The sequence below is a fragment of the Lepidochelys kempii genome, chromosome 4, assembly GCF_965140285.1.
Source record: "Lepidochelys kempii isolate rLepKem1 chromosome 4, rLepKem1.hap1, whole genome shotgun sequence".
NCBI lineage: Eukaryota > Metazoa > Chordata > Testudines > Cheloniidae > Lepidochelys > Lepidochelys kempii.
The window spans coordinates 142,267,668-142,293,625 of NC_136383.1; the positions used below are offsets into that span (position 1 = coordinate 142,267,668).

Here is a 25,958-nt window from a genome sequence, read left to right on the forward strand (position 1 = left end):
TAAATCTATGATAAAGTCCATGGGAAGGATGGCCCAAGTCCAGGGCAAAGTGAGTAGGGGCTGGACGAGACCCAGCAGTCTTGAATGAGGCAATCTTAGTCCGGGTGCAAAGATCACAGGAATCTACACAGGACGCAACAGAGGCACATATTGCTGGCCACCAAAACTTCCTGGAAACCAGGTCTTGAATCTTTGAATGGCCAAAGTGGCCTGCTAGGGGAGCATGATGGCAGAATTTTAGGATTCGAAGCAGAGTGATCCCTTCAGGCACATAGATTTGTCCCTCATGTTATAGGATCCCATTCTGGAATGTGAAGGCTGCAGAGGTCTGATCCTGGTCAAGGTCTAAGACTTGATGGGTTCACTAAGTAACAGAGTGGATGATGCATAACAGGTTGGAGGTTACTGTTGACTAATATACGCTGACTAGCATACATATATATTATGTTAATAATACTACCCACAATATATATTCCAAGCATTTAAGTATGCATATTATTAAGCATTAATATAGCAGTTATATAGCCCAAATTGGCCTGTGATAATCCTGTTCACTTACGTTAAGTATCCCATACCATCTTACATTAACTGAAGTAAACTTTGGCTTAAAGAGATAGGAAAACTGTCAGTATCAGGACATATAATTGGTTTTCTCATAGCAACAAAAAGAGTTAGCCTCAGAACCCTATTTACCCTAAGACAGGCCTAGGAGGGTTCTTTTTGCCCCCTAGGACCTGGAATGCATGTACTCAGAGCAAAGGTAAGGGTGCATCCACTGTGTATATACACCGGTGCAGTTTCTTCCCTTCAAGAGTCTGACCAGTGGTGAGTACAATATCCAGACAGCCTTCTGAAACCAAGCATCGTTAAATTTTAATAGTAGGAACAAAGCTTCTTTTTCGAGGAGTGTCCTCTTTAGATGTCTTGACGCCCTACTGGAGAGTGATAAACCTTATGAGGGCAAGCTCGAACGGATGCTCACAGAGCAAAGTGAAACCCTCCACCTCGGCATCCGCAGAGCCGAAAGAAACTCGGAACCAAGCGGCGCAGTGGTGCCACCTGCTGTACCTATGCCGCTCAGCTCAAAGCCCTTGACACCAGCGACTACAGTTCACATTCCTGGGCCGCCAGTAATGCCATCCCCAGTACCAAAGTCCACGGTTCCACAACAATTCACAAGACATGCAGACCTAATAATCTCTTCAACACCTGAATTCCCTCTACTCGGTACCGAAGGTACTCCATCCAGATTAGTACTGAGCCACTTGAATACTCCATCTGGATCAGCTCCCCATCCCTCCAGTGATGGTGAAGAGGAGGATGATGCAGTGATATATACTCCTCGTCACTCCTCACTGCAATCTGGACCATCTCAGCTACCAGCATGTCACCCATCTTCAGAGGCACGTGCTTGGTAATGGCACCCATAGGCACCACCCCACGTGCCTTTCCCACTGAACTGGCCTTACTGGAATCTGTGGGCAAGGTACAGGGCCCACCACTGCAGGCCTCCTTGCCCACCAAGATTGAGAGCCGCACAATCCCTATTACCACCTATCCCAGCATCCTCAGAAACACAAGAGGAAGTGACGGAGGAAACTGAGGACATATCTGATCAGGAAGCCTCACCACCTGCACACCTCTCATCTTCGTCACCAGACGAAACCATAATGCCGCCACCACTGGGGATGATTTTAAGGCCTTTCAGGTAGCAGAATCGTTAGACATTTCTTTAAAACAGGTACCTGAATCTCAGCATAAGCTACTGGACATACTCCAGTCATTTCCATCAGCAAAGATAGCTTTACTGATTGATGATGCTATTATGGGGCCTGCAAAAACCATCTGGCAGACACCAGCAACAGCTCCCACATCATGCAAAAAATAGGACAAAAAATATTATGTGCCATCTAAAGGGGCTGAGTTTTTATTTACTCACCCTACACCAATTCACTAGTGGTGGAGGCTGTAAACGAGAGGGGAAAACAACACAACTCTGGAATAACCCCATACAACAAAGATTGGAAGAGGTTGGATTTCGTAGGCTGCTAGGCCTATTCCTCTGCAACACTTCAGTTCCACATAGCTAATTGTGCAGCTCTCCTGGTGAAACACATGCACACCATCTTTTCGAAAATGTCAGAATTTATTAACAATTTGCCTGATGATAAAAAAGAACAATTTAAAGCGAATATAGCTGAAGGACATCTCATCACCAGGATGGCCTTGCAGGCCTCTCTTGACTCCGCAGACATGGCAGCATGATCTATCGCAACATCTGTGGTTATGTGCCGGGGATCCTGGCTCTATCTCTCGGGGTCCCCCAGGGAGGTCCAGGCAACAGTTGAGGACTTACCCTTCGAAGACCCAAAATTATTTGCAGCCAAAACGGATGAATCTTTCCACACCCTTAAAGACTCAAGGGTAACCTTGAAATCCCTGGGTATCTACACACCTGCAAATAAAAAGAAACAGGGCAGGTTTTATATCCAGAGATTCCAATCACCACCATACACACAAAATAGACAGTATGAACAATGCCGCAAGCAAAGGCAAACCAGATGTTGACAGCCAAAAAACAAACCTTCAACGTTCCAACAATCCAAAACTAGACAGCAATTTTTAAGGTGTGGTTGAGGGCACGAGACAACCACTTATTCTAATGCTAGAAACAGACTCTACCTCCCGACTATTCAGAGATTGTCACCTTTTCACCTAGTTTGGTGCAGCATCTCGACAGACAGATGAGTTTTAGAAATGATCCAAACTGGTTACTCCATCCCCTTTATCTTCATCTCACCCACCTGCCCTCCCCATCCCTCTTCAGGGACCCCTCTCACGAGTCACTGTTGCAACAGGAAGTAAATAACCTTATTTATCTAGGTACAGTGGAACCTGTACCAACTAAGCACAGAGGGAAAAGGCTCTGTTCAAATTATTTTCTCACGCAGAAAAAGACAGGCGGATGGAGACCCATATTGGATCTAAGGAAACTCAACAAATTTGTAAAAACCCAACATTTCAAGATGGTGACAGTATCAACCATAATTCCAGTGTTAGAAAAGAGGGACTGGCTTTTGTCCCTCGACCTGCAGGAGGCGTATTTCCACATTACCATCCACCCATCACACAGAATACTCTTGAGGTCCACCCTAGGGAAACAACACTTCCAAAACAAAGTACTAGCCTTTGGCTTGTCCACCACCCCAAGGGTTTTCTCCAAAGTTCCAGCTGTCATGGTGGCACACCTCCACAGACATGGAGTCATGATTACCTTGGATGATTACCTCATAGAATCATAGAATCATAGAATATCAGGGTTGGAAGGGACCTCAGGAGGTCATCTAGTCCAACCCCCTGCTCAAAGCAGGACCAATCCCCAACTAAATCATCCCACCAGGGCTTTGTCAAGCCTAACCTTAAAAACTTCTAAGGAAGGAGATTCCACCACCTCTCTAGGTAACGCATTCCAGTGTTTCACCACCCTCCTAGTGAAAAAGTTTTTCCTAATATCCAACCTAAACCTCCCCCACTGCAACTTGACACCATTACTCCTCGTTCTGTCCTCTGCTACCACTGAGAACAGTCTAGAGCCATCCTCTTTGGAACTCCCTTTCAGGGAGTTGAAAGCAGCTATCAAATCCCCCCTCATTCTTCTCTTCCACAGACTAAACAATCCCAGTTCCCTCAGCCTCTCCTCATAAGTCATGTGTTCCAGTCCCCTAATCATTTTTGTTACCCTCCACTGGACGTTTTCCAATTTTTCCACATCCTTCTTGTAGTGTGGGGCCCAAAACTGGACACAGTACTCCAGATGAGGCCTCACCAATGTCAAATAGAGGGGAACGATTATGTTCCTTCAATCTGCTGGCAATGCCCCTACTTATACAGCCCAAAATGCCATTGGCCTTCTTGGCAGCAAGGGCACACTGTTGACTCATATCCAGCTTCTCCTCCACTGTAACCCCTAGGTCCTTTTCTGCAGAACTGTTGCCTAGCCATTCGGTCCCTAGTCTGTAGCGGTGCATTGGATTCTTCCATCCTAAGTGCAGGATTCTGCACTTGTCCTTGTTGAACCTCATCAGATTTCTTTTGGCCCAATCCTCTAATTTGTCTAGGGCCCTCTGTATCCTATCCCTACCCTCCAGTGTATCTACCTCTCCTCACAGTTTAGTGTCATCTGCAAACTTGCTGAGGGTGCAATCCACACCATCCTCCAGATCATTAATGAAGATATTGAACAAAACCAGCCCCAGGACCGACCCTTGGGGCACTCCACTTGATACCAGCTGCCAACTAGACATGGAGCCATTGATCACTACCCGTTGAGCTCGACAATCCAGCCAGCTTTCTATTCACCTCATAGTCCATTCATCCAGCCCATAGTTCTTTAACTTGCTGGCAAGAATACCGTGGGACACCATGTCAAAAGCTTTGCTAAAGTCAAGGAACAACACGTCCACTGCTTTCCCCACATCCACAGAGCCAGTTATCTCGTCATAGAAGGCAATTAGATTAGTCAGGCACGACTTGCCCTTGGTGAATCCATGCTGACTGTTCCTGATCACTTTCCTCTCCTCTAAGTGCTTCAGAATTGATTCCTTGAGGACCAGCTCCATGATTTTTCCAGGGACTGAGGTGAGGCTGACTGGCCTGTAGTTCCCCAGATCCTCCTTCTTCCCTTTTTTAAAGATGGGCACTACATTAGCCTTTTTCCAGTAGTCTGGGACCTCTCCCAATCACCATGAGTTTTCAAAGATAATGGCCAATTGCTCTGCAATCCCACCCGCCAACTCCTTTAGTACTCTCGGATGCAGCGCATCCGGCCCCATGGACTTGTGCTCATCCAGCTTTTTTAAATAGTCCCAAACCACTTCTTTCTTCACAGAGGGCTGGTCACCTCCTCCCCATGCTGTGCTACCCAGTGCAGTAGTCTGTGAGCTGACTTTGTTCGTGAAGACAGAGGCAAAAAAAGCATTGAGTACATTAGCTTTTTCCACATCCTCTGTCACTAGGTTGTCTCCCTCATTCAGTAAGGGGCCCGCACTTTCCTTGACTTTCTTCTTGTTGCCAACATACCTGAAGAAACCCTTCTTGTTACTCTTAACATCTCTTGCTAGCTGCAACTCCAGGTGTGATTTGGCCTTCCTGATTTCACTCCTGCATGCCCGAGCAATATTTTTATACTCTTCCCTGGTCATTTGTCCAATCTTCCACTCTTGTAAGCTTCCTTTTTGTGTTTAAGATCAGCAAGGATTTCACTGTGAAGCCAAGCTGGTCGCCTGCCATATTTACTATTCTTTCTACACATCGGGATGGTTTGTTCCTGTAACCTCAATAAGGATTCATAGAATCATAGAATATCAGGGTTGGGAGGGACCTCAGGAGGTCATCTAGTCCAAGCCCCTGCTCAAAGCAGGACCAATCCCCAACTAAATCATCCCAGCCAGGGCTTTGTCAAACCTGACCTTAAAATACATGCTTTAAAATACAGCCAGCTCTCCTGAACTCCTTTCCCCCTCATGTTATTCTCCCAGGGGATCCTGCCCATCAGTTCCCTGAGGGAGTCACAGTCTGCTTTTCTGAAGTCCAGGGTCCGTATTCTGCTGCTCTCCTTTCTTCCCTGTGTCAGGATCCTGAACTCGACCATCTCATGGTCACTGCTGCCCAGGTTCCCATCCACTTTTGCTTCCCCTACTAATTCTTCCCGGTTTGTGAGCAGCAGGTCAAGAAGAGCTCTGCCCCTAGTTGGTTCCTCCAGCACTTGCACCAGGAAATTGTCCCCTACACTTTCCAAAAACTTCCTGGATTGTCCGTGCACCGCTGTATTGCTCTCCCAGCAGATATCAGGGTGATTGAAGTCTCCCATGAGCACCAGGGCCTGCGATCTAGTAACTTCCGTTAGGCACCAAGACAACAAGAAGCAATAAACGCCACACAGAGTATGGTAACCGTTTTCACGAGCCTAGGGTTATAGATAAATGTGCAAAAGTCTACACCGATTCCCGTCCAGAAATTGGAATTCATAGGCGCCTGTCCCAACTGTTCAACAGCAGCAGCAACGCTATCTCAGCAATGCTTCATCACGCTAGTCAATTTAATTTAGACATTGATCAGCAGCCCATAAACATCAGCCAGAACAGATTTACAGCTCTTGGGGCACATGTCAGCAACAGCATTTGTTATCAAACACACCAGATTTCACATGAGATGCCTACAGGCCTGGCTTCGAACAGTGTACATCCTGCACAGGCACAACTTAAACAGATGTGTTACAATGCCACGCAGGGGCAAAGACTCCCTAAAATGGTGGACACAACCAAAGAACGTCTGTTCAGGAGTCCCATTTCAACAGAGAACTCCGACCATGACAATCACTGTTAACAACACGGGGTGCTACTACCCCTGAAATGGATCTTTACTGGCTCCCGGTGGAGCAGATTACTGCCATACCAGTGAAAAAGGTCCACAGTAATTGTCTTCAGTACAAAGCAGTTTATTGAGAAGGAATTACATAAGTGGCAAAGGGTTATATTAAGCACATAACTCCTTTATGTTAGATATAAGTGCTATACATTAAGAGCTATACATTCCTCTTAACAAGTCTCTCTTTCACAAACATACACAAACAGGCCCTGTGCTAGCATCACACAGTTCCTGCTTGGCAAACAGAGAAGGTGGTTACCAATTTTATAGACGGCTTCTTTCCTCCTGGTCTGGTCTTTTCAGCCCTCTGGTCTGTCTCGGATTCCCTCGAGGCCAGGCCTCGGCTGCCTTGAGACAACCCCTCTGGTTCACAGTCCTACTCGAGCCCACGGAGCAGAGGTTTGGCTGCTCTGTCCAGCAGCGTTGCTTTTCCAAGCGTCAATTAAGGAATCCCCCCAACGGTAATTTACTTTGCTTGATTCTTGCACCCTTTTCCCTCGAAGGAGTCACATGTCTTACAAGCACGCCCAGGGGACGTGTGGTTACAAATTTTTACCTAATTAGTATTTTAGAAGGGGCGGGAGGGGTGGTACTGAACGAAGATCATCCCACGTATGCTCCTATGTTGCTGGAGCATTGCTTAGGCTGAACGGCATGAATAGGTATTTGTAGAAGCCATATAGAGTGTGAAAGATGGTTTTCCACTCATCTCCCTCATGCGCGTGCACCATGTTATAGGCCCCACTCATGTCTAACTTCATGAAAGTACGGGCTGCCCATAGTCAGTCTAAGAGCTCATTTATAAGTGGAAGTGGTTTCATACAGTTAGTTTGTTCGGGGCCACATAGTCAATACATAGCTGCAAAGAGTCATCCTTCTTCTTGACAATAAAGTTTGGAGAGCCCTCTGGGGAGGTGGACAGGTGGATGACACCCTTCTGAATGTTCTCCTACAAGTATATGTGGATAGCCTGAAGTTCAGGTTCAAAGAGGGCATATATCTGACCAAATGGGATCTTGGCTTTAGGCTAGAGATTGATCAGGCAATCATAAGTCCCATGTGAGGGCAGGATGTCTGCCTTCCTCTTCTCAAAAAACACTGGCAAAGTCACAATATTTGTGGGGGATCTCGGCCACAGCAAATGGAGCTGTAGGGGACGATCAGGGTCCTAGCGGTCTTGTTCTTTGATGATCAGGGTCTTGCAGTGTGTGACATGAACCACAGAGCACACTGGTCTGGTTCTCAGATCCTGGGAGACAGGATAATCGGCATAGTGGGAGCTAAAGTGTAGGGTTTCCTGCCAATGAATGTGGGGGTCATGGGTGTTTAGCCAGGACATGCCTAGGATGACCGCACATGGGGGCCCAGCATAGTCCAAATTGTAGTGTTTCCTGATGCGCCGAAGGTTGATAACCATTAGTGCCAAGGTCTGGTGGGTTACTGTTCTGTGGAGAGAAGAGACCCATCTACAGTCTCGATCAGATCTGGTGGGAACTGCATGAGCCATGGCAAGGTTCAAGTCCTTAACATTACCTGAGGCCCCTGACTTGGCTTGGGTCTCTAGGTGAATTTCTGAGCTTATCAGCAGTTGAATTATAGATGTATTTGGAGTTGCATCAGAAACTGACTTGGGGGTCCTGCTCTGCCCACTGTGGCCCATGGGTGCTATTAACTACTGAAGGAAAGAGAAGACCAGCTCTGTCTGGATTGATTCCTTGGAGTACGGGACCTGGTGTTTCCTGGTCCCAGTTCTGCCCAAGTCTTCACCAGACACGTCAAGGCAAGATGTCTGCGTTTCCCACAATATAAGCACAAGCCTAATGCTGGACATCAGTGTTTCTCAGATTCAGAGACTTGTGGACAAACGTGGTTGGCTTGCTAGAACTTTGATGCCAGAGAAGTTTCAAAGTAGCAGCCGTGTTAGTCTGTATTCGCAAAAAGAAAAGGAGTACTTGTGGCACCTTAGAGACTAACCAATTTATTTGAGCATAAGCTTTCGTGAGCTACAGCTCACTTTATTGGATGCATAAAGTGGGAAGTACAGTGAGGAGATTTTATATACACACAGACCATGAAAAAATACACATTGTAAGGAGAGTGATCACTTAAGATGAGCTATTACCAGCAGGAGAGTGGGGTGGGGGGAGAGAAAACCTTTTGAAATGATAATCAAAGTAGGCCATTTCCAGCACATTTCCATGAGTTAAAAAGAACGTCTGAGGAACAGTGGGGGAGGGGGGGAAGGGGGGAAGGGGGAAGGAATAAACAAGGGGAAATAGTTTTACTTAGTATAATGACTCAACCACTCTACTCCCAATCTCTATTCAAGCCTAAGTTAATTGTATCGAATTTGCAAATTAATTCCAATTCTGCAGTCTCTTGTTGGAGTCTGTTTTCAAAGTTTTTTTGTTGAAGGATACTCACTTTGAAATCAGAAATCGAGTGACCGGAGAGATTGAAGTGTTCTCCGACTGGTTTATGAGTATTATAATTCTTGACATCTGATTTGTGTCCATTTATTCTTTTACGTAGAGACTGTCCAGTTTGCCCAATGTACATGGCAGAGGGGCATTGCTGGCACATGATGGCATAGATTACATTGGTAGATGTGCAGGTGAACGAGCCTCTGATAGTGTGACTGATGTGATTAGGCCCTATGATGGTGTCTCTTGAATAGATATGTGGGCACAGTTGGCAACAGGTTTTGCTGCAAGGATAGGTTCCTGGGTTAGTGGTTCTGTTGTGTGGTGTGTGGTTGCTGGTGAGTATTTGCTTCAGGTTGGGGGGCTGTCTGTAGGCAAGAATTGGCCTGTCTCCCAAGATTTGTGAGAGTGGTGGGTCGTCCTTCAGGATAGGTTGTAGATCCTTGATAATGCGTTGGAGAGGTTTTAGTTGGGGGCTGAAGATGACGGCTGGTGGCGTTCTGTTATTTTCTTTGTTAGGCCTGTCCTGTAGTAGGTGACTTCTGGGTACCAGAGAAGAACCCCATGGCTGGGATGTCATGAACTGGAAAACTGAGGTACGCTTGTGGTGCCGCTTCATGAGGCAATTGTCGATTCAGATGCACAAGTCAATCAGATAGTTCAAACGAGGCAGAGGCTCCGCCTGCGTGAGCTTGTCTTTTATATAATTTAATCCCAGGTGGAAATGCTGGTGCTATGCTGCCTCATTCCACCCGACATCAGAAACCAAACAATGAAATGAAGTGGCATATTTGGTAACGGGTCTATTTCCCTGCTGTAAGGCCTGAAGCGTTGTCTCAGTGGTCCATATACAGTTGGGATCATCAGAGATAATGGATGTGGCTTGAATGAATTCCCCTAATTGTCACAAAACGGGGCTGGACTGTTCCAGGAGGGGAGAAGCCCAGGCCAAGGCCTCCCCAGTCAACAAGCTTAAGATGAGCCCCACACAGGTCTGGTCCATTTGGAATGATTGAGGGCATAGTAAGAACAGGAGCTGATGTTGGTTTGCAAACACCCAAAACGTGTCCCGTGTGCCATCAAATTTGTCAGGCAGGAGAATCTTCGGCTCTGGGGTGGGGGTGGAGTTGGGGGAGCCAACAGAGCAACGGCACCTGCAAAGCCAAATTCTGTGATTACAGGACAATTACTTGCTCCTGCACATTCTGGACAGCATCCACCAGTTCTGCTGGGGCCTTAATGGGGTCCATGCTTGCTCCAAGGACCCCTGGTCATAATTTTTTAGGGCTGTTCAATCTCTCAGGTGACTGGGATGAGGGTGGTCTAGCTTAGTGGTCAGAGCAGGTATCAGACCGAATGGTTGGAGCAGGCTTTGGGACCCAAGCATCCGAGCCAGGGACAAGGGTCAGAGCCAGGGACTCTGGTCAGTAGTCAGAAGCTGGAGCCAAGGCTCAAGCAGGAGGTCAGGAACAGGATATCAGAGCCCAGGGTCAAGCTGGAGTCAGCAGCCACAAGCCAGAATCATTAATCAAACCGGAGAGCAGGAACTGGAGCAAGCAGGTGGCAGGCAAAAAGGGGTTCAAGGCAGCAGCAGGACAGAGGCAAGGCAGCAGCAGGACAGAGGCAAGGCAGGAGCAGCGGGAACAAGGTAAGAGAGGAGCAGGCACAGCGTTAGGCATGAGCATTGAGCAGCCAGGTAGCTGCTGCTGCTGCTGGCTTAAAAACTGGGCCACTGTCCCCTTCAGCTAATTATATGGTGTGACCAATCAGGCAGCCTGCTGCAGGCCAGCTATACTGATGAGGCCACCTGGAGACTGGCTCTGCTGCAGGCCCTGATTCCTGACAGGTCAGTATTTTTAATCTTTCAAACTGGCCGGTTGAAAGGTGTATGTCTGGATGTTTGCTTCCAGAATGTGGCCACAGAACATAGTGACCCAACAGGACCCAGAAGCTAGTGGAGACTTTCTGTTCAGTTTTCACAGTGGTCCTGTCCTAGAATGTGTGGTGCTTTTGTGTGATTGCAGTTGAGGTCATAGCTTTTCAGGCAGTCTCTACTTAGGACTCTGTGACCAAGTGTGAAGCTTTAGCTCAGTGCAAGAAGAGAGGAGGGAAGCAGAGATAGATGTGTAAGCACTCATATTGTCAGGGCAGCCATAGGCCTATCTGACCATAGCATAAATTGATTGACATGCAGGCTGACCCTGGCTCCCTCTGAGCTGTGAGCAGATGGGAATTGGAGCAGGAGTTGCACTCGTTCAGGAGACTCTGTCACTCAAGGAATCCACCAGGCCACTTTTGATTTTTCTTTTGTTTTTTTGCTTTCTTTCTTTCCCCATGTAACATATGCAGAAATTAAATGCCACATCTCATATTAACATAGCATTGAAGCTGTGAAAGCCAGCAGGGACCAGTTCTCCTTTCACTCACATCACTGGCACTCCATTGACTTCAGTGGAATTACTCCTGACTGGTGGGAGTGAGTGTAGAATCATGCCACAGTCACTCCTGCCAGGGTCATTCAGCCCCTTTCCTCATAGGGAGCATTTTCTGTTTCAGCAGAGGATTCAGTTCTGAATCTCTTCATGCTGACTTGGGCAGTGGAAGTGGGGGAAGCTGGTTGGGGGACAGGGAGGGTTGGCTGACTTGGAGGTGCAGCTAAAGGGCTCAGTCAGTGCCTAGGTCGATAGAAAATAAGGACTGACTGACTGAATGAGTTTGTTTCCATGCAGTTGACCTGCTGGGGCTGTTGAAGTGGCGGTCGAAGCCCAACCTCCTGGCTGGAAACCTCCAGAAGCTAATGAAGGTGGATGGAGGAGAAGTCATCAAGGTAAGAAGGGTCCTTGGCAGCCTTGGCAGAGCTTCTCCTGGGCCAGCCCTCTTTGTCCCACAGGAAGAACATCCCATATCCCCATTCTAAACAGCTGCCGCTTTCCACCCCCCTTAGAAAGAGAGAACTGGAAAGTGCAGATTCAGCAGGCAAAGCCTGGTGAGCAGGCCAGGGGAAGAGTGGGCAAGGGAGCTGAAGATATAGCAGTGAGGATATAGGCCCGTGCCACACTGAGTGGTGTGTGTAGTCGGCTCCAGCCTGGAACAGGGAAGGGTTGTCCTTTTCTCTCTAGCTCTGGAAAACCCCACCTGGGATCTGATGCTGAGCTCTGGGCACCTTATTGCCAGAGAGATAGTTACTGACAAACTGTCTGGAGCTCAGAGAAGAGCCACAGAAATATTGAGGGGTCACGGGCTGAGTAGTTGCTCATGCTGTAGTGACATCCAAGGGGCCTAACGGGGAATCAGGGCCCACTGGGCTGGGTGCAGCACCGGCAGAGGGAGGCAGATATGGGAAGAGACCAGGGAGCCACAACAACTGGGATGTGTGGCGTGTTACACTGACAGGAGGGGGTTAATCTGGGAAAGGCTGCAGATTTTGGTAGCTCTCAGAAACCACACTGCAGAAGGTGCACAACAACTGACAGTGCTGCCTAGTGGTCACGTGAGCACTGGCAGGACATCTCCCCATTGAAGCTCAGCCCTGTCCTTTGGCGTCCCTGCCCCAAGGGTTTCCAGTCCTCCCCTTAGCACAGAGGCTTGAGGGCTAGGCCGTTGACCAGTCACAGTCTTTCCCAGTCAGCCTTTCACTGAAGGTGAAGGCTCCTGTTGTATTGCCTCTCAGAGGGGGTAGGGGAGCCTGGGCCCACCCTCTCCACTGGGCTCCAGACCAGGGCCCAGTGGTGGGCGGCTACACCCTACATCTTGGGGTGCCAAGCTGCTTCCCCCTCCGCTCCCCCACCCCCTGAAACACTTCCTACCCCAGTCTCCTTCAGCTTACCAGAGTAACTCACTCCAGCCAAGTCTCTGACCCGCACACTCTGACTCCTGCTTCTCCCCTACGGGTTTGCACAGGTCTGTGTTGTCAAGTGCCAGGCAATGAGCTCCTGGGCAGTAACTTCCCCTCAGAGCAGCCACCTGCTCCGTTCCACTGCCTGTCTCTGAGCTGCTCTGCTCCCCTCTTTACAGCCCAGCCTCCAGCTTTTGCAGGCTTTGCAGGGGTGTCTGGTCAGGGCTGTTCCATAACTTCTTACTCTCCAGTGTGGGTTTGTATAGACATCCTGCACAGCCTTCCTGCAGGTCATGAACGGCCAGTGAAATGCTGCCATGATGCTTCTAACTTGCCTTTCATTGGCAAATGGTAGCAGATATGCGTAGTGTCTGGATATCTGAGGGTCATGAACCATGGTGGAATGAGGAGGGATCAAATGAAACAAAGAAAAGAGGGAATTTAGGCCAAGTATGAGGAGAACCCTCCTGTCAGGGAGATGGATAAGGCTGGAAAATTGTCTTCCAGGGAAGGGCTGGGATAGGGTGGGTTAACTGATTTAAATCAAAGTGATTTAAATGACCTATTTTAATCATGATTTAAATCAGCAAGCAGGAAACCTTTTCAAGTCATCTATTTTAACCATGTTTTGCATTTGTAATGTTCCTAAAGAAAGGTTCATTCTCATTGGTTGGAAACCATTAAATATGTTGATTTTCTGCCAAATGTAGTCTTCACACTCAATTGGGTGCTTCTTTTTGCTAACCAGGAAGATGCACTGTATCTATACACATTAATTTAAGCTATTATATAGCTTAACTTACATTTATTCAGCTTCTTCATTTTTATTAGAAAATGTATTAGAAAATGTTGAATGATGCATTTCTTATTTACTTGATGAGTAATTTTTTACTTGTGATTTGTATCAAGCTCTATTTGAAATGGAAATTCAAATTCATTAAAATGCACACACAATTTTTAATTAAAACTACCTGGAATTTGCTGAAAACTGGAAAAAAGTATACTGAAAAGCTTATCAAAACATGTTTTGCATTTAAGACTGATTTATAAAAGTTAATGAATTGAACTGATTATTTCTGGTCACAACGTCCTTCAAGATTTTAGGACTTTTAGATTTCATCCTCTCATACCTACTTTTTATACATAGATTGGAAGAGGAAAATAAGCGTTCCTGCTTTTTCCATTCCCAGTTGTTTTCTTAACTTTGAATGAACTGGCCATTAAATGGGACTAGTTGAATAAACGGAAAAAAAGAAAATATTCTCTGCACTTGCAGAAGAGGCTACTGCTATCAAAAGCTAGTGCAGCCCTTCAACAAACTCTAGTTTGAGTTCTGAGTGAGTCACTTCCACCAGTTCAATGCTTTGACTTACTTTAAAACTTGAGAGCAAACACGTACTGCTTAATATTCTTTTTTTGTATTTAATTTAAATTATTTTAATACATTATAATAAATCTAGGCCCTAACATAGGTTGTCAATTTAAAATTTAATTTTAAATAAAAAATAAACTTATTTATTTTAAATAAAAGAAATCTGATTTAAATAAAATCTGAATTTTTTAATTTAAAAAAAATTGTTTATCTCCTAGGCCAGAAGCACCGTACTAGAGAAAACTGAGGGGAACAGATTATAAGCACCAATATTGCGCAGGGACTGAGGAGTCTGTTTCTGTTCTTCTTCAAATATATGTCTCTGTGGGTGCTCCACCGTAGGATGCGCGCACGCCCATGCACTCTTGACTGGAGACTGTAAAGCAGTGTCTGCGGGCCCAAGCCTGTGCCAAGCAGCTCCTCGTTCTCCCTTATGAGGCATGTAGGGAGCTGTGGACCTGCTGCCACTCACCTGCAGCTCGAGATGGAGCATTTTGCAGCCTCCAGCCTCTCTCACTTATTGTGAAATGTTCTTTGTTAGTTATTTACTTTGGTTATTTTTGTCATTTTAATTTTATTTCAGCACAATTGTGCTTTCAAAGGAGGGTTACTCCTTTTTTCAGGACTTTAGTTAATGCTTTGGCATGCCAGGTCATGCTGAAAACCCCACCTGTCATTTAAGCCTTGCCAGGCCTGCCACAGGTTTTTTTACCTGCAGAAACAGGCACTCTAGCTGTCACCAGTGTCTTGGAGATACCCACATCCCATTCAAGTGCAAGGTCTGCTCAGTGTTTAAAGGCAGGTCTAGAAAGGACAGAGAGGCTAGGGGGACATTCCTCCTAATGGTACAATCCCTAGTTCCTGAGGGGTCTGCTCCCGTCTCCCCGGTACATCGGCCTGAACATTTCAGGCCACTTTGGTGACTATTGGAAACCAGTTAGCAGCCCCAGAGACTAAGCCTTTGAGGGGGAAAAAGCCTCTTTCACTTTCCAGATAAATGAAAGAAATCTCACACCTGGGAAACTCTGTCTGCAACTGTTACTGAGACTCAGTACTGCATAAGAAGTGGTGTGTGGAGAAGTCTTCTACTCTCAGGGTAGCTTCTATCTTGGTTCCTTCTGACACCTCTCAGCACTGTGCTGTATACAGGACTACTCCCTGGGCACTGTTACCGTTGCCTTCTTACAGTTCCAAGGTCAGAAAAGACCCTTTGTTAACCTCTCTGGTATCACATTCACCATCTCCTCCCTGATCCATGTTTCCTGCTCTGGTACTGACGCAGGCTTTGAACATAGGCTATCATAGCCCTCCACCACCCTCCAGATCCCTTTCCCTGGAGGACCTTCTAGTCTCAGACGAGCCAGAGTCTCCCCTACTAAGGAGGTCTACTAGAGTTCCTTCTCTGGTACTGCCCCGCCAGCTGCAACATGTCTCTTGATTGGGCTTCCAATCCTTGGTACTGGCATTGATGCCTGAGGCTCCCCATCTTAACCCAGGAGAGGATACTTCTGACTCTGAGGTCTTGGTGCAGGGCTCTGCATCACACTCTCCTGAGTCCATTTACGGATGAAGATCTTCCAGAGCCCACCAAACACGCTCAAAATCGGGGATATGAATACGCTTGGGGACCCTTCCCCTAACCCACTCCTCAGTGGACTGAGGAGTACTGGAACCCCAGGGAGCAATTCAGTGAACAGTTTTACAGGGTGCCAGCTAGAAACAAACCCCAACACGCACCGGTACCGCATTATGCACAGGCGCCAAGACTATCCTCAGGTACCACGTACTTCTTTGGTACTGAGAAAAGCACAAGAGGAATAAGAGTCAGAGACTGAAGAAAACTCCCCTACTTCAGCCAGGTCCTCTTCCTCCCCATATGAGGTAGTAATGCCACCACTGCCCTCTGATGTTGATGACTTTAAGGCTTTCCAGGACCTTTCCAGAAACACCTGGCAGACTCCATCTGGATTCCATGAAAAGAGGTACAAGACTCCCAGCACCCCCGGTAGACATTTTAAACATCACCCCGCCCCAGGGAAAGTTTGCCCTACCAATTAATGAGGCACTGTTATTGCCTGCACATGCTCTGTGGCAAACACCTGCCACCACTCAGCCCACCTGCCAGTGGGCATATAAAAAATATTCAAGTTAAAGGAATGGATCACGTCTTCCACCGTCCTGCCCCTAATTCCCTAGCTGTGGACTTGGTCAATGAAAAGCGTTACTAAAGCCAGGCTCATTCTAGACCCTTTCCTTTGGGCAAAGAGTCCAAATGATTAGACCTACAGGGCAGGAGGAGCTATTCATCTGTAGCTCTTCAATTCTGAATTGGAAACCACCAGGCCTTGATGGTGAGTCTAGAAATTATTCTAAGTTCACACACTTTACTGAACACTTGCCACAAAAAGACCAATTTCAATCCCCTGTCTCTGAGGGTTAGTTGATTGCAAAAGCCTCCTTGTGGACTGTTCTCCGTGCTGCTGATGCAACTGAAGACTTTGCCTTTGAACGGCCAAAGCTCCTCACTCTATATCCTTACAGATTCAAGAGCAATGCTACAGTCACTGGGAATTTATGTGCCTGCAATAAAGAGACATTTTAGCAGAACTTAAACTCCACAATGTTCCAGCATTATGCACACCAGGCCTTTCCTAGCCCTTTGGAGCCTTTGAGGAAATTCAAACCTCAGAAAAGTGAACCACCTCCCTTTACAACTACCCAGTCTACACCCCTGTATAAGAGATTGTTTGGACGCCTTGGTTGAAGGCGTTGAGCAACTTTTTCCTCAGGATCCTCTACTGTACAACTCTACTGTCCATCCCTCTTTTGGAAACTGACTGTTACACTTCCCACCTGCCTGGGAGCAGATCACCTCAGACAAATTAGAGGTGGTCAGTGTGGGTTATTGCATCCACTTCCACTTTATTTATCCGTCCCTGTCCCTCTCTAAGGACCCTTATAAGGTGATAAGTAACAGACAGGATGGATTTGTCAAGAACAAATCATGTCAGACCAACCGGATAGCTTTCTTTGACAGGGTAACAAGCCTTGTGGAGAGGGGGAAAGCAATAAATGTGTTATAGCTTAACTTTGGTAAGGCTTTTCATACTGTCTAGCATAATGTTCTCAAACAAACTAGAGAAATGCAACCTAGATGGAGCTACTCTAAGGTGGATGCATAACTGATTAGGAAACCATTGGCAGAGATTAGTTATCAGTGGTTCACAGTCATGCTGGAAGAGCATATCAAGTGGGGTCCCGCAGGGGTAGGTTCTGGGTCTTGTTCTGTTCAATATCTTAATCAATGATTTAGATAATGGCATAGAGTGTACACTTATCAAGTTTGTGGAGGATACCAAGCTGGGAGGGGTTGCAAGTGCTTTGGAGGACTGGATTAGAATTCAAAATGATCTTGACAAACTGGAGAAATGGTCTGAAGTAAATAAGACAAAATTCAATAAGGACAAATGCAAAGTGCTGCACTTAGGAAGGGAGCCATCAGTTGCATGCATACGAAATGGGAAATGACTGCCTAGGAAGGAGTACTGCAGAAAGGGATCTGGGGGTGGATCACAAGCTAAATATGAGTCAACAGTGTAACGCTGTTGCAAAAAAAGCAAACATCATTCCAGGATGTATCATCAGGAGTGTTGTAAGCAAGACACAAGTAGTAATTTTTCTGCTCTACTCCACGCTGATTAGGTCTCAACTGGAGTAATGTGTCCAATTCTGGGTGCCACATTTCAGGAAAGATGTGAACAAATTGGAGAAAGTCCAGAGAAAAGCAACACAAATTATTAAAGATCTAGAAAATGTGACCTATGAGGAAAGATTGAAAAAATGGGGTTTGTTTAGTCTGGAGAAGAGAAGACTGAGAGGGGACATGATAACAGTTTTCAAGTATGTAAAAGGTTGCCATAAAGAAGAGGGTGATAAAATTGTGCTCCTTATCCACTGAGGATAGGACAAGAAGCAATGGGCTCAAATTGCAGCAAGGGCGGTTTAGGTTGGACATTAGGAAAAACTTCCTAACTGTCAGGTGGTTAAACACTGGAATAAATTGCCTAGGGAGGTTTTGGAATCCCCATCATTGGAGACTTTTAAGAGCAGGTTGGACAGACAACTGTCAGGAATGGTCTAGATAATACTTAGTCCTGCCTTGAGTGCAGGGGTCTGGACTAGATGGCCTCTCAAGGGTCTCAAAATTTTTACTTCAGTCTAAACAGATGTCTGTTTATTTTAAGTCAATTTAGATGGTAGCTCTTGGTAAATATCAGTCCTTTTGTGGTGAAGATTGCTCTCCCGTTACCAATCACTCTTCAGCAGTTTCTGAAGATAGACAGAGTTGGCATGATAAGCAGTCATCCAGTTAAAATGCCTATGAAATTTCCTATAGTAAGAGTGAGAAGCATAATAACTCTGCTATATTCGGTAATAGGACTTTCAGTATTCTTCATAATTCTGAGTCTCATAGAATCATAGAATCATAGAATATCAGGGTTGGAAGGGACCCCAGAAGGTCATCTAGTCCAACCCCCTGCTCAAAGCAGGACCAATTCCCAGTTAAAAGGAAAAGCCAGGAGAGCTCTCATCCTGAGGGCTGTAGGAACAGTCTTCCTGGGCTCTTCTTTTTGGAGGACTGGGGGATTGTTGGTGGTGGCTTTTCTTACATCATTTGGAATTTTTGTTTCACCACCTTCTTTTTCAATTCTATGAGTCTGTGATTCTCCCAAGGAGTTCTTAAGGCAGGAGGTACAATCTCTCCTGCTCTTGGGGATGATTGAACCAGTTCTACCCAAGTTTGTTGGAAGAGGGTTCAAGTCCAACTATTTCCTAGTCCTCAAAGAAGGTTAGGATGGAGACCAATCCTTGATCTCAGAAACTTGAACATCCATGTCCTTTTTCAGCACTTCAGAATGGTGATGCTAGCCATAGAATCATAGAACTGGAAGGGACCTTGAGAGGCCATCTAGTCCAGTCCCCTGCACTCAAGGCAGGACTAAGTATCATCTATATCATCCCTGACAGGTGTTTGTCCAACCTGCTCTTAAAAATCCCCAATGATGGAGATTCCACAACCTCCCTAGGCAATTTATTCCAGTGCTTAACCACTCTGACAGTTAGGAAGCTTTTCAAAATGTCCAACCTAAACCGCCCTTGCTGCAGTTTAAGATCATTGCTTCTTGCAATGTAAGCCCATTCCATCATAATTCCATCCCTAGATCCAGGAAATTGTTTCATCGCCTTTGGCCTATAGGACACCTACTTTCATGTAACTATCCACCCATCCCACAAGCATTTCCCATGTTTTATAATATGCTCAGATCATTACCAGTATGGAGTCCTCCCCTTTGGACTCTCTACAGCCCCAAGCCTCTTTACAAAGGTCCTCTTATTGGTACTTGCCTGCCTACATTAGTGGGGCATCACAGCATTCCCATACTTGGACAACTGGCTCCTCAGGGGTTGGTCCACTCTAGAGGTTCAGTTGGCAACCTCCAAGGCACTGGCCCTATTTCAGTCCCTGGGTTTCTGTGTCAATATGAAGAAGCCTACACTGACTCCGGTCCAGAAGATTGACTTCAACAGAGCTACTCTAGACTCCCTAATTGCCAGCGCCTGCTTGCCCAAGGAGTGGTTCTCTACTATGTCCAGTCTGATTTCAGTAGTACAGTGCAGCCCACAGATAATTACAAGGACCTGCTTACAACTCTTGGGCCACATATATGCCTCCATATTCATCATGGCTCATGTGTCTCAGGAGTCTTCTGACATGGCTAGGACTGCGTACATCCCAAACAGACAGTCTCTCCAAATGCATCACCGTATCTCCAAAAGTTCTGGACTCTGTCAGGTGGTGGAAGGAGTTCCCAGTGAAGGTCTGTGTGGGAACTCCATTCTCAGATTCCCCACCCTCGGAGATCCTCACAATAGATGCCTCACTTTTGCAAAGGGGGGCTCAACGCCAAAGGGCCACAGCCCAGGGGAAGTGGTCTATACATGAGGCCACACTCCACATCAACTTCCTAGAGCTAGAAGTGATTGGATATGCTTGCCAATACTTCCTTCACAGTGTACAGGGTCACTCCGTCAGGGTAATGCTGGACAACAGGGCAGCAATGTACTGTATCAATCGGCAGGATGGTGCAAGATCTCAGTCCTTATATATAGAATTGCTAAAACTCTGGAACTGGTGCGTTTCCCATCAGATAGAAATCTCAGCAGTTTATCTACCAGGCCTCCAGAATACAGTTGCAGACTTCATCAGCAGGAACTTCCATCAGAACCACAAATGGTAGCTCAACGATTCTGTCTTCCTCAGCATCTGCCAAACCTGGGCTTCTCCCAGAAGCAGATCTCTTTGTTACCCCAATCAACACAAAATGTCTCCTCTTCTGCTCCAAGAGAAGGTACAGCTGCAGCTCGTTAGGAGATGCCCTGATAAGACCTTGGCCTGTACCCTGATATATGCTTACCCATCTCTACCTCTGATCTTCAAGACCTTGTTCAAACTGCGACATGAACGAGTGAGGGTTATTTTCATAGCACTGTCCTGGCCAAGACAAGTACTCAAAACCTCCTTCAACTCTCTGTTGCAATGCTTCTCTGTCTTCCCTTCAGGAAGGATCTCCTGCTACAGAGCTCAGGGACGCTGGTCCATCCCAATTCCTTATCCTTAAACCTGAGAGCATGGTTCCTAGATGGTTCTTGGCATGGAGCTAACCTGTCCAGTCAGTTCTCCTATTTAGCTAGAAACCTACTGTCACGGAGTACCCGGGCGATGCTCTGGAACTGCTCCCTATGAAGCCAGTCAGGACTCTGGTGAAGTCTCCTCTCTGTGAGCAGACTGTCTTCAGGGCAAAAAGCTCACACGGCTTCCACCTTCCTGGGTCTGACCTCAGAGCATTCAGCATCCTCTGTCCCTCCGTGCACTTCCCACAGTGAGTCCACCTAGGTGGGGTCCTGGGGAAGCCAGAGGGTCCTGCCCCCCCAACTTCACAATCAGACGTGACTCTCAGCCAGCCAGTACAACAGAGGTTTATTAGATGAGAGGAACACTGTCTAAAACAGAGCTTTTAGGTACAGAGAACAAGACCCCTCAGCTGGGTCCATTTTGGGGGGCAGTGAGCCAGACAACCGTGTCTGCACTTCACTCCACGTCCCCAGCCAGCCCCAAACTGACTCAGTCTCCAGCCCCTCCTCCTCTGGGCTTTGTCCCTTTCCCAGGTCACTGGATTCCTTTGTTCTCTAATCCTTTAGCTTTCACCTTGCAGGGGGGGAATGGCCCAGGCCATCAGTTGCCAGGAGACAGAGTGTCAGACATTTATGTACACTGGCCCTTTGCTCTGCAACAATTACACCCCCTTATCCCACCACCTAGAGACTTAAGAAATGCATAGGGGAAACTGAGGTACCCCTACAGTATTTAGAGGAAACGTTAAGAACAGTCTCTACTTTGTCACACCTACTACTTGCAAAAAACTTACATTCAGAAGTGGAAATGCTTCCAGGTGTTCTCTTCAGTCCTCTTCTCAAGCATCAAGAGCTCTGCTCTACAAGATCCTAGATGACTTGTTAGATTTAAAGACACTGGGTTTATCAATGAGTTGCTGGAGGATTCTCTGCTCCTTGAAGTCTTTAAACCATGATTTGAGGACTTCAGTAGTTTAGCCATAGGTGAGAGGTTTATCGCAGGAGTGGGTGGGTGAGATTCTGTGGCCTGCGTTGTGCAGGGGGTCGGACTAGATGATCATAATGGTCCCTTCTGACCTTAATATCTATGAATCTACATTTGGCCAGTATTGTGGTCTTCCACTTGCCCATCAAGGGCTTATCAGTTTTTGCCCATCCTCCTACAACAAGATTCCTTATGGGCTCATACAACTTGTTGCCTCCTGTACAGAACTGGGGGCCCCAGTGGGACTTTAATGTGGTTCTCAGTGCCCTGTGGAAATCCCCTTTTGAAACTATGGCTACCTGCTCTCTCCTCCACCTCTCCCCCAATATTTCATTCCATATAGCCATCACTTCGGCTAGACAAGTGGAAGAACTGGGTGCTCTCATGGCAGACCCACCATTTGCTACTTTCTACAGAGATGAAGTTACACTATGTGTTGTGCTAACTGGGCCTACACATTTACTTTAATTGTAAGGTGAACTGGTGAAAGTAGGTAAAGGTCATCACAACAGTCCCCATTCTAGCTTCCTCCCTAAGGCCTCTTTGGAATACCATATTAATCAGGAAATCTGTCTACCAGTGTTCTGTCCAAAGCCTCATGCCTCCAAGGAGGAAACCAGCCTTTATACATTGGATCTTAGGAGGGCTCCCGGCTTCTACCTCTCCCAGATTATTCGTATCTTTTGCAGAGAGGATGACGTGACAGTCTATTTCCACATGAAGACTGACAAAGTGGGTCTTGGGTTGCATCTTAATGTGCTGTGAGACTCCTGGAATACGACAGTACACTCCACTAGGGCTCAGTCCACATCTATAGCCCTCGTGAAAGATGTTCCCATAGTTGAACTCTGCAGGACTGCAACTTGGTCCTCTGTCCATACCTTTGCCAAGCATTACACTCTCTTGCCTGCTTCTGGAGCTGACATGTTTGGTGACGCAGTCCTCCAAACTGCCTTGGATCTGCTTCCTCAGCGTCCACCTCCATGTTGAGGTACTGCTTGGGTATCTCCTATGGTGGAGCACCATAGAGACATATACTCAAAGAAGGAGAGGTTACTTACCTGTACAGTAACTTGAGTTCTTTGAGATGTTTTGACCCTATGGGTGCTCCACCTCCCTCCCTTCTCCCTCTCTGCTGCAGAAACTCTGACTTTGCAATTGAGAAGGAATTGAGTGGTGACAGGGCCATGCTTCCCTATATGCCAAGGGTGGCCAACCTGAGCCTGAGAAGGAGACAGAATTTACCAATGTACATTGCCAAAGAGCCACAGTAATATGTCAACAGCCCCCCACATCAGCTCCCCTGCTCCCCTTCCCCCCCACAAACTCCCAGCACCTCCTGCTCACTGCAGCCCCATCGATCAGCTCCTCCCCCTCCCTCCTTATACCTCCCAATGAACTGTTTTCTGGCGTGCAGGAGGCTCGGAGGGGTGGGGGGAGGAGCGAGGGCACGGCAGACTCAGGGAAGGGGTGGAGTGGGGGCAGGGCCTGTGGCAGAGCCAGGGGTTGAGCAGTGAGCACCCCAGGCACATTGGAAAGTTGGGGCCTGTAGCTCCGGCCCTGGAGTCAGTGCCGGTATAAGGTGCCACGTATTAACTTCTGAAGAGCCCATATGGCTCCGGAGCCACAGCTTGGCCACCCCTGCTATATGCCCTTGTATGGCAACACAAGGAGCTACTGTGTGAAGACTTGGGCCCACAGACACTGCTGTACTGTCTCCAGTGAAAAGCACACAGGCCTGCACTCATCCTATGGTGGAACAGCCACAGGGGCAAAACATCTCAAAGAACTCAAGTTACTGTACAAGTAACCAACCTCTGCTTTCCTTTCATTTGGGGTGAGGTGGCATTTGGGATGGGTCAGGGATCATACTAGGGGTTATCACTCAGGCTCCTGTTCTTCTTGTGTCTCCCCCAGTTCCTTCAGGACACCCTGGATGCCTTGTTCTCAATTATGATGGAGAATTCAGCCACCGATGTCTATGATACGCTCATCTTTGATGCTCTAGTAAGTAGGTTCCTGTTTCCCCCTGCCCAGCCCTGAACATGGGTGGGGCCAGGCCAGACCCTGCACCCCTCTATGCTCCCACCAATTGATCTACGTACTGCCAAACTCATTCAGTTGTTTACCCTCTCATTAGCTCATTCTCCCATCTCTACACCAATGGGAGGCAGTGCACTTTATTCTCCTCGGCAGTGGCCAGTTCTGACCCAGCAGAGGAACCACCAGTGATGTCCAAAAGAAATTCCTCAAAAGCAGGCGAGATCACAGACTGGGAGAAAAGACGGAGGAAACTCTTGAGATATCTAGCACAGGATTTGCCATTCCTGATCAGATCATGTAACATCCTGGAGCCATCTAGCAATGGCCTCGGATCCTTTTAGATCTCACGGGACCAGCAAGGTTGAGTTTGGTTGTAGAGGTTGCTCTCCCTGCAGAGTGAGTGCTGACTCCAATGCCCCAGAGCGGCACTAAGGTGTGTCATGTTGCACAGAGTGGTGTAATTCAGTAGGGAAGCATTTTCCCTTCCAAGTTAATACTTGCCCTAATGCCTTAGTGCAGTGCTAGGGCAGCTGTGCTCCAGCCAGTAGTTCGAGTGACTCAGAAGGAGGTGCTTACTCCTGAGTCAGGACTGACTCCACTGCCATAGCAACAAGGTTCTGAACAGTAAGAGTCCCAGGGCAGAATGACTGCGGTGTTCCCAGCTGATGTGGCCGGTGTGAGCAGTGGGGGGAAATGAGCTCTGTGCGCACACTATCTGTAAATCATAGAATAGAAGAGGTCCCTTCCAGCCCTAGACAAGAGGTCATCTAGTCCAGTGGCTCTCAACCTTTCTAGACTACTGTATCCCTTTTAGGAGTCTGATTTGTCTTGCGCACCTCAAGTTTCATCTCATTTAAAAAACTACTTGCCTACAAAATCAGACATAAAAATACAAGAGTGTCACAGCACACTAGTACTGAAAACTTGCTGACTTTCTCATTTTTACCATATAATTATAAAATGAATTGGAATATAAATATTGTACTTACATTTCAGTGTATAGTATATAGAACAGTATAAACAAGCCCCTGAATGAAATTTTAGTTTGTACTGACTTGGCTAGTGCTTTTTATGTTGTCTGCTGCAGGCAAATATTTAGATGAGTTGATGTGTCCCCTGGAAGACCTCTGTGTACCCCCAGGGATACATGTACCCCTGGTTGAGAACCACTGCTCTAGCCCCCCCACCCCCGCTGAGGCAGAATTAAGATGTTTGTCTAACCTGCTCCTAAAAACCTCCAACAACAGGGATTCCACAGCCTCCCTAGATAATCTGTTCCATTGCTTATCTATCTTTAGAGTTAGAAAGATTCTTAATGTCTAACCTAAATCTTCCTTGCTGCAAACTAAGCCAATTACTTCTTGTCCTACTCTTGGTGGACCTGGAGAACAATTGTTCTTTTTTGAATGGATGCCAATGTGTATTCCATTCAGGTATGTGTGTACGCAGTGTACCAGAGCGAGAAGCTTTTGCCGCACTACCTATTGAGTTACTGCAGGCAGTTTGACAAGATGTGAGTACCAACCTCAGGGCAGACTAGAATCCTATTTTTGATGTCTCCAACTCAAGGAATATCTCCAACACACCTCTGAACAGCATACTAACCCACAGAGACTGGTAATAGCTCACCTTACCTGATCACTCTCATTACAGTTTCAGAGTAACAGCCGTGTTAGTCTGTATTCGCAAAAAGAAAAGGAGTACTTGTGGCACCATAGAGACTAACCAATTTATTTGAGCATGAGCTTTCGTGAGCTACAGCTCACTTCATCGGATGCATACCGTGGAAACTGCAGCAGACTTTATATATACACAGAGAATATGAAACAATACCTCCTCCCACCCCACTGTCCTGCTGGTAATAGCTTATCTAAAGTGATCATCAGGTGGGCCATTTCCAGCACAAATCCAGGTTCTCTCACCCTCCACACAAATTCACTCTGTATGGTAACACCCATTATTTCATGTTCTCTGTGTATATAAAATCTCCCCACTGTATTTTCCACTGCATGCCTCCGATCTGTAGCTCATGAAAGCTTATGCTCAAATAAATTTGCTAGTCTCTAAGGTGCCACAAGTCCTCCTGTTCTTTTTGCAGGGAACCAGGTCACAAATCCCAAATTGGTTATGGGCTTTATCCTTAAATTTCACCAACCAATTATAAACTCCTCAGGCACTATA

General features: G+C 46.8%; 1 protein-coding gene across 2 annotated transcripts in view; it reads left to right on the top strand.

The window, feature by feature from the left end:
• LOC140911001 (dedicator of cytokinesis protein 2) overlaps nt 1–25,958 on the top strand; it is a 353,749-nt gene that overhangs the window by 122,987 nt on the left and 204,804 nt on the right. For both annotated transcript variants that reach the window (XM_078852647.1, XM_078852648.1), the window contains exons 19-20: nt 11,579–11,676; nt 23,652–23,741. In XM_078852647.1, coding sequence (XP_078708773.1) covers nt 11,579–11,676; nt 23,652–23,741 — 188 coding nt within the window. The remainder of the gene's footprint in view (nt 1–11,578; nt 11,677–23,651; nt 23,742–25,958) is intronic.